Source organism: Orycteropus afer, unplaced genomic scaffold (genome assembly GCF_000298275.1).
Source record: "Orycteropus afer afer isolate SDZICR_OR568_19922 unplaced genomic scaffold, OryAfe1.0 scaffold00099, whole genome shotgun sequence".
NCBI classification, from domain to species: Eukaryota; Metazoa; Chordata; class Mammalia; order Tubulidentata; family Orycteropodidae; genus Orycteropus; species Orycteropus afer.
This window is the reverse complement of record NW_006921686.1, coordinates 3,950,713-3,959,408: the sequence shown is the minus strand read 5'-3', so window position 1 is coordinate 3,959,408 and position 8,696 is coordinate 3,950,713. Positions and strand designations below refer to the sequence as shown.

At 53.5% G+C, this 8,696-nt stretch overlaps 1 protein-coding gene across 1 annotated transcript in view; it reads left to right on the top strand.

Annotated features, from left to right (window-relative positions):
- Nucleotides 1-1,657: 1,657 nt before the first annotated feature.
- The window catches only part of FOXA3 (forkhead box A3), a 9,423-nt gene continuing 2,384 nt past the window's right edge, over nucleotides 1,658-8,696 (top strand). The window contains exon 1 of the mRNA XM_007943057.1: nucleotides 1,658-1,757. Within this exon, the coding sequence (XP_007941248.1) occupies nucleotides 1,658-1,757 (100 nt within the window). The remainder of the gene's footprint in view (nucleotides 1,758-8,696) is intronic.

The window sequence follows — 8,696 nt, the reverse complement described above, 5'->3', positions numbered from 1 at the left end:
GTACCGGGGACACAGGCGCGATCAAGACACACCAGTTCCCGGCCCTCACGGAACCCACGGTCACAGACGGAATCACACACAAATTGGGCTAATAACAAACGAGACTACATGTAACATGAAGGAAAGGAATAGGGACCTATAAAAGCGTTTAAGAGGCGGATTTTGGAGAGGAGGGCGGGAAAAGAGGGCTTCACAGGGGAAGTGACGTTGGTGCCGAGCCCTGAAAGATGAATGGGAGTTAGCCAAACAGAACGAGTAAAAGGGTACTGCGTGCAGAGCGTTCGGCATATGCAGAAACCATAAGGCGGGGAGGCGCAGGGAGAGTTTCAGGAACCGAAAGGCCAGTGCGGCTGTGCGAGGTGGGCGGGTGAGCAAAAAGGCAGAGAAGAGGCCAGCGACTTCGGCGGCGCGGGCGCGCCTCGGGGGCCACATTGGAACTTTGCCCTGAGGTCACTGGGGAGCCACGGAAGGGTCCTGAGCAGGGGTAGAGACTGGAGTCCCTAACACCACTGCCCCCCTCTCCTGCCGTGGCCCCCCAGCGCCTCCACCTCCTCAGGGGCCCTCCTCCCCTCATCCCTAGGCCCCCACATCGTCCCCCCGCTCACCGCGGCTCAGGCCTCCGGCCCCCTCGCGCCCCCTCAGCGGCACCTCTTCATAGACGCCGCTGTCGCCATCTTCCGCTCACCCACGTGACACGGCTCACGCACAGCGCCTGCAGGGCTGCTGGGAAATGGAGTCCAGACCGCCGCCCGACACCGCCTCCATCTCGTGCTGCGCGAGGGGCCCTTCTCACTTCCTCAGAGTACTCCAGGACCGCCCTTCACATGCCTTCTGGGAAATGTAGTCCGTCGGCAGAAAGGGGCGGGAAGGGAGCTAGGGGCTTCTGGGAAATAGAGTTCCCAGTTGTTCTCAGTGCCTGGACGGCTGGGGTTGGACAGTTTAGAGAATCCGGGAGGCGAAGCTTGGAGGTGATCTGTTGCCCTAGTGTAGTCCGGTCAGAGGCCCAATTCCCGCCACCTTTGGTCCTGACCCTTTCTTTACAGTCTGAAGCATTTTCAACCGTCGAAAGCCTCAATCTTCCATCCGTACATTGGGAGCGTGTTTTCGAGGACCTCTTAGGGGTCCTCATAGTGATACATCGGAAGCCCTAGACTTCACCGCGCGCTGCGCTCAGTTTCCTCCGCGGCAGCCACGCAGAGCTCCGGCTATTGGTTCTCTTTTGCCAAGGTGTTGAAACTGCTCCTCCCCGGGGTAAAAGTGCCCCAGAGTTCCACCTTGGAGACCTTTAGGGTCCGCAGCGTCTCCCACGGTTAGCTCCCTCACTCATCAGCCATCATCAGCCATCTCCTGGAGCTCTAGATCCCCCGGGATGTGGTTCCCGGCGCCTGAGGTCTAGCTCCTAGCAATCCCGCAGGGGGCGCCCCAGGCCGACTGCACCGCCCTCGGGGAGGCGGGAGGGCAGCCTGGGGCGGGCGAGGGGCGGGGGTGTCCCGGCTATAAAGCGTGGCCGCCTCCCGCGGCGCCCGGGACAGCGGGGACCCCGGGCAGTCGGAGGGCAGGCGCTGTTCGGAATCGGGCCGTTCCCGCGGAGAGAGACCCGAAGCACTCCATTCCCCCGGGACCGGAACGGGAGCGGGTGGGGGCGCAGGCCCCGGGGATGCTGAGCTCGGTGAAGATGGAGGCCCATGACCTGGCCGAGTGGAGCTACTACCCCGAGGCGGGCGAGGTGTGTGTCTTCGGGGATACCGGAGCGGAAAGTGGGGGGTAGGCACCGGGGTATGGGTTTCAATGGAGGCAGGGACCCGGCTGTGGGTGCAAATGGGGACCGGGGCATCTAATTCGGGAGCCAAGCGACTAGAGACACGGAGACCAGGTGTGCAAGTCAGGGACGGGGCCCGAGGCATGGACCCTCGGCTTAGGCAGGCCAATCCAGATGGGGACTCGAATGGGAGTTAGGAAAACAGCCAAAGGTCAGGTCATAGTGTAAATGTGAAGGCCGGGTATTGAAGACCCGAAATCGCAGGGATTAGAATGAACAAACTAAAGATAGGAATCTGAGCTCCAGAGAAGTGGGCAGAGCTGGGAGATTAGGAAATGAGGTGCAAAGTTGGGGGAAGGATGAAGAGCTGGGGGGAGGGAGAAACCATTGAGGGAGGTCTGAGGTGGAAGCAAGGACCCCTGGTGGGGCCGCACTTAAACGCTCAGCTATGGCTGCTAACTGAAAAGTCTGCAGTTTGAACCCACCAGTCGCTCAGTGAGAGAAAAGACTTGGTTGGTGACTGCAGCCTTGGAAACGCTTTTGGGCAGTTCTGCCCCGTCCTATAGACTCGCTGTGAGTCTGAATGACCTAGATGGCAGTGGCTTTTGCGTTTTGGAGGTGGGAGCTCAGGGTTGGAATACCGTGCTTAAAGTTAGGGGGCCTTGGGTAGAAAAAGGAATGGGGGTTCAAGGATGAGGATCAAAGTGGCGGTCTAAAACAGGGCCAGGATGGGGGTGCTCAGAGATGAAGGAAGCTTCGTTTTGGGGGTCTGAAATAACAGGTTAGAATCGGGGCTCACATAGATGGGGAACCCGAATGGGGTCGGAGTTGGGGCCCTGGGAGCAGGAGATGTGAATTTTCCAACCCCTCCCAGCTGAACTTTCATGGTTTAACTGCTATTCGAGGCCCTCAACAGGGATTCCCCTCTTTGGGGAAGGAGAGGGGTTTCAACTGATCCCCGCCCCCCAGCAATCTCTAACAATTGCTAATGCCCTTCTCATCCAGTCTGATTTTAGACAAAGTCTTTCTGGATTTGGGGGTAGAGGTTTGTCCTAATTCCCTCAGGCTGGAAGACAGGAAGGAAGCCCTTCTGCAAGTCTAACTCCCATTCCTCTCACTGCAAGAATTCCTACTCCTTCATTTACTCACTCTACAGTCCACATTGTGAGGCCTGGGGGAAGGGGGTCCTAGTGGAAGAGTTAAGTGGGGAATCTGGGCCCTTGGGTTTCTAACCTGGAAGGAGACTGCGGGCTTGAGGTGGGAGTGAGAGGCAGGATTGCCTGAGTTGTTCATGGAGACTGAGCTCTGAGAGTTAGGTGGGCCCCAGCATGCCTAAGTCCTGGGTCTGGGGTTTGAAGCTCATAGGGTGGGTCTCCTGGATCCCCAGCCTGTGGGGCCTGGCAGGGTGCCTGGGAGGGGCCAGTCCCGGGCCATGGAGGTGTGAGGTGCACGTGAGGTGGGACAGGGCCAGCTGGGGAAGGGGTTGGGAGTGTTAAGAGGTGGAGGCGGGGTGGCTGGATGTGTCAGCAGAGTGATGGGAAAAATGAAGACCAGGGTGGGAAATGGAGGTGCCCAGGTAGTGGGGGGGGGTGGATTCCAGCTGAATCCCTGGTGAGCTTAGCGTCTAGGCACGTGGTTTAGGAGAACCATCTGCAAATAAGTGTTTTGGGAGCACATCTTACGAAGTAAATGTGGGGTGCTGTGCTGGAGGAGTCAATATTTAGAGTATAGTCTGGATGGATCCAAGTGTAGGGGCACAATTTATCCACGCAAATTAGTCTAGATAACTCAGAAATTGAGGCACAGTCCAGAGGTGCTAAACATTTGGGACAATTTGGGGGCATCTCTTGGAAGAGCCCACAGATTGGGGCGGGAAATAGTGTGAAGGACACTGACTGAGAGTCTCCCCAGCCTTCCCAGCAGATAAACCCATGTCCTTCCCTCTGGGCCCAAACCATGGGGACAGAAACTTACACGCACCCAGCATCCAAGAAGGGCCCCAAACCACTTCTTCCTGCTGAGGTAATGTTGACTCCCCAAAGCTGGCCCCCCGTCAAGAGAGAACTGGGAAAGCTGTCACCTCTGGGCCTCTAGTTCTTACACAGCAGCTGATCCATGGCTCCCCCATTTTAGAGATGGAAAAACTGATGTCTGGTAGCATAGTGCCTAAGGCACTTGACTGCTAACCAGAAGACACCAGCCACTCCTAGGAAGGAAGATGGGTCAATCTACTTCTGTAGTGATACTGCCTCAGCAACCCATGGAGGGGTCGCTATGAGTGGAGTCCGACTGGACGGCACACAACAACAGTGTGGTGTTGGCAGTTCTTCAAGGCCCAGGGCTGGGCCCGGGGCTAGACACTAGGCTTCTAGCTTTGTTCTGCCTCCCTTCTGCTCCCGTCACACCCTCCCTCAGAAACAATAAGGAAATGAAAGGGAAGAAATTCTAGCCTCCTGCAGTGGGGGTGCAGGTCCCCTGAGGGCTTGCCCCCAATCTCAGCCCCACCCTGGTGGGGGAGATCCGGCTTAGACCCGGACACCCGCGCTTAGACCCGGACACCGGGCTTCATCTCAGCCCCAGGGCGTGGGAAAGCCTAGGGTGGATTAGGGCAGCTGGAGTGCTTGAGGTTAGACCTCAAGGAGGACTTCCTGGTGGGTGGAGAGCCATAAGGAAAGGGCCTGGGGTCTCACTCCATCTTACTCTGCTATACAAAAGCCTAGCTGAGTTACAGCTGAGGGTGGGGGGGGGTGGACAGGAGGACTTAGGAATCCCTTCCTGGCTATCTCTGGATCCCACTGGATGAATATTGCCTCCCTTCATCTCAGAAGGACCCTCATTCCTTCTGGGGAGGGGCAGAACCAGCCTACCAGGGGGAGACCAGTGGATGGAAGAGGGGAGGGACTCTACTTCCGGCCCAGTGTTGAACTTCTGGGGCGTTGGTGATGGTGAGGGAAGGAGACAGATACTAAGATGTACTGAACGAGAAAGACTGGAGATGGAGGGACGGAGAGAGACGACGGGGGAGGGATGGGAGAGATGGGGGAGGGGTGGGGAGAGGAGCAGACAGGAGAAGAGAGATGGGGTTGGGGAGGTGAGGTGGAGAGGAAGGTGAAGAAAGGGAGAAATAGAGGGAAGAGACGGGGGGGTGAAAGATGGGAACGAGAGACATGCCCCTGGAGAGGGAGAACGGGCTAGGGAGTTGGGAGGAGAAAGAAGACGGAGAACCATGGAGATGGAGACGTGAGGGGTGAGGGCTTAGAGGTGCTGAGTCAGGGAAAGAGACAGACAGACACACACAGTGATGGAAGAAACAACAGAGACCTCCAAAGACACGAGAGAAGAGAGGTACCCGCAGAGACTAGCGAAGGAGCTCTGACGGCGTACTGGTTAGAGAACTCAGCTGCTAACCAAAAGATGGGCAGTTCAAACCCACCCAAGAACTCTGCCGGAGAAGGCTGGGGTAGTCTGCTTCCATAAAGGTTACAGTCTTGGAAACCCTATGGGCCGGTTCTACTCTGCCCTAAAGGGTTGCTGTGAGTCCAAACCGACTCCATGGCACTGGGTTTGTGTGTGTGTGTGTTGGAGATGTGAAGAGACTACCCAAGGAGCAAGGGAAGGATATCTCAAGTGGGACTCAGACCTGGGATCGGTTGCCACCTGTCCCTAACTCCCTGAGTGGCCACGGGCAAGTTCCTTTTCTCTCCGGACTTCGGGATGCGCAGGCGCTTACAGTGCAGCTTGGGGATGAGATGGGACCCGCTGACCCACCCCGAAGGTGGCTCCACCCAGAGGAATGGCAGCTCCCCCAGTGTCATGGGGGCCCAGCTGGGAATGGGGACACTGCCCTCCTGGTCTCCCTGGAGGGGGGGGGTGTCAGGGCGGATAGAGATGTGGAAGGAAAGAGGACGGGAATGGAACATACCGAACGAGAGACCATCCCCCAAGCTGCTGCCATTAAGTCAAGCTGCGTGATGATAGCCCCTGCACGTGTCAGAGTAGAACGGCGCTCCTTAGGGTTTTCAGTGGTTGACTTTCAGAAGGGGATTGCCAGCCCTTTCTTCCAAGGCACCCCTGGTGGACTCGATCCTCCCACCTTCAGATGAGCAGTTGAGTGTGTTAACCATTTACACCACTCAGGGACTGCTAAGCCATCTTGGTTCTTGTGTGCCTTTGACTCGATTCCAACCCACAGCGACCCTGAAGAACAGAATGCAGTAGCCCCCTCGGGTTTCCCAGGCTATCACGTTGACAGGAGCTGATCGTCACCTCTCTCTTCCGTGGGGCAGCTGGTGGATTCAATCCACCAACCTTTCAGGTAGCAGCAGAGCGCTGACCATTGCACCACCAGGGCGCCTTCCTCCACCACCTCCCATGCCTTAGATATCCCTTGTTTATCTAACTTCCTCTTGGGTTCTGATAACATGACTCAGAACACGGGTTCTGGAGCCAGACCGCCTCATTCAGCATCCCATTTTCACCCCGGACGGTCTGTGTGGCCCTGAACCATTGCTCTGGGCCTCAGCTTCCCCAGCAATAAAATGGGCACCATAGTAGCACCTCCACCGCGGTGTGGCTGTAAGGGTTAAAGGAGACAGTTCCCATGAAGCACCTGGCACAGCGACATTTGTTGAATTTATGAAAGAATATAAGCCCGTAGCCCCACAGTCAGCGCTGAGTCATGGCAACCCCGTGTGTGTCAGAATAAAAGAGTCCTCTGAGGATTGTCCGTGGCTGGTTTCTCAGAAGGAGATGGACAGGGTTGTCTTGGGAGGTGCCTGGGGGTAGATTCGAACCTCCAACCCTTTGTAGTAGCTGAGCCCTTAACCATCTGCACCACGCAGAGACTCCGTCAAGAGAGAGGCTTATTTAGAGAGACGTGGGGATGGGTAGTCCATTTCATTGAGCTAAGATGCAGATGTTTTTCCCATTTGAACACTTCTGAGAATGGAATGTGTTTTACAGTTGATGTGGCTAACATTTAGAATTGATGGTGGCCTTCTCTTGTTCGGATTGATAGATAGAGGCGCTCTGGTGGCACACTGGGTAAGCACTTGGTTGCGAACTGAAAAGTGGTGGTTTGAATCTACCAGCAGCTCCACAGAAGAAAAGACCTGGCAGTCTGCTTCTGTCAAAATGACAGCCTAGGAAGCCCTATGGGCCAGTTGTACTCCATGACAGAGGGTGGCTGTGAGTCAAAATGGAGTGAGGGCAAGGGATGTTGTTACATAAAAGAACACTGCAGCTCACAAATGGGATGTCTTAGATTTGGTGATAGATAGATACTATGTTTCTAAACTCCAAACTCACTTCCATCAAGTTGATTCCGACTCAGAGGACCCCACTGGGTTTCTGAGGTGGTAAATCTTTACGGAAGTGGGTTGCCCCATCTTCCTTCCACAAAGCAGCTGGTGGATTTGAACCACGGACCTTCTGGTTCACAGCTAAATGCCTTATCCACTGCTGCGTCACCAGAGCTCCTTAGAAATCATGTTGAAACACATGAATTTGTCAGTCAAAAGCTTTTGACCTGAAAAAGTAATTTTACAACCTAGAAGGTTGAATAAAAAGAAAAAACCTCACTGCCATTGAGTCATTTCTGACTCACAGCAACTGCCATTTTGGTTTCTGAGGCTGTAAATTTTTATGGAAGCAGATCACCCCATCTCCCTTCCACAGAACAGCTGATAGATTTGAACTGCTGACCTTCCGGCTAGCAGTCAAGTGCCTTATCCACTATAACCACCAGAGCTCCTAAAAGGTTGATAAACATATATATATACATGATTATTAAATAGATTAGGAGCTCTGCTAAGGCACTTGACTGCTAACCAGAAGGCTGGCAGTTCAAACCCACCAGCCACTCCTCGGAGGGAAGGTTAGGCAACCTATTTCCATAGGATACTGCCTCAGAAATCCAAGGAGGGGTCGCTATAAGTCAGGTCTGACTTGATGGCACATAACAACAACATTAAAGAGGTTGGAAGTTCACATTTTCTGGGTTACAGGGCCCCTTCACACTCTTAAAAATTATCGAGGATCTCAAAGTATTTTTGTTGATGGAGATTATGTATGTTGCTACAGGTAGGCCCCGACTTACAACATATTCGAGTTACGACAAACCACACTTAGAACCATCCATTTTTTGGAGTCTTTCGGTACGTTTTATCATTAGGAATGGGAGAAAGATGAGGCAGTCGGCTTCCGTACAGGTGGACAGCCTTGGAAACCCCATGGGCATTTCTGCTCTGTCCTACAGGGTCCCCACGAGTTGGAGTCGACTCAAATGCAGTGGGTTTGGGTGGATTATTTTGAGTGATAGGTGCTACTTACAATGTTGCAAAGTGTAATTTGCCAATGTCCTCATATCTATGAGTTTATATATCATGTTTCCAACCCCCAAAGACAAGTAAAGATTGGATTTGAAAGGATACTGTTAATGAAAGGCAATAATAATAAACTAAAAAAAGAGAGAGGTATTCAATTTAATGTTAGAACCAACTTACAACAGAGTCGTTGGAAAGGACCTGTCGTAAGTCAAGCAGTACCTGTGTGTATACCCTGTTAGAAATTAAAACTGAGAACATTTAAAAATATGTATTAATTTTCATTTTTAAGTAGCAATAATTTGTTAGTATAAATAACATGTTTTTATTAAAATAATGATATTTCCAAAAACTGTAGGAAGAAGAGTGTTTAGGGTTTTACCAATCTCTAATATCCTCTGGTGACCTAGTGCCTAAGGCATCTGACTGCTAACCAGAAGGCTGGTGGTTCAAACCCACCAGCCACTCCTCGGAGGGAAGGTTGGGCAATCTACTTCCGCAGTGATACCGCCTCGGAAACCCAAGGAGGGGTCGCCATGAGTCAGGTCCGACTCGATGGTAGTGTGTTTGGTTTTGTTTAATGTCCAGCTCAGTAGAAGATGCTGGAGTCTCAT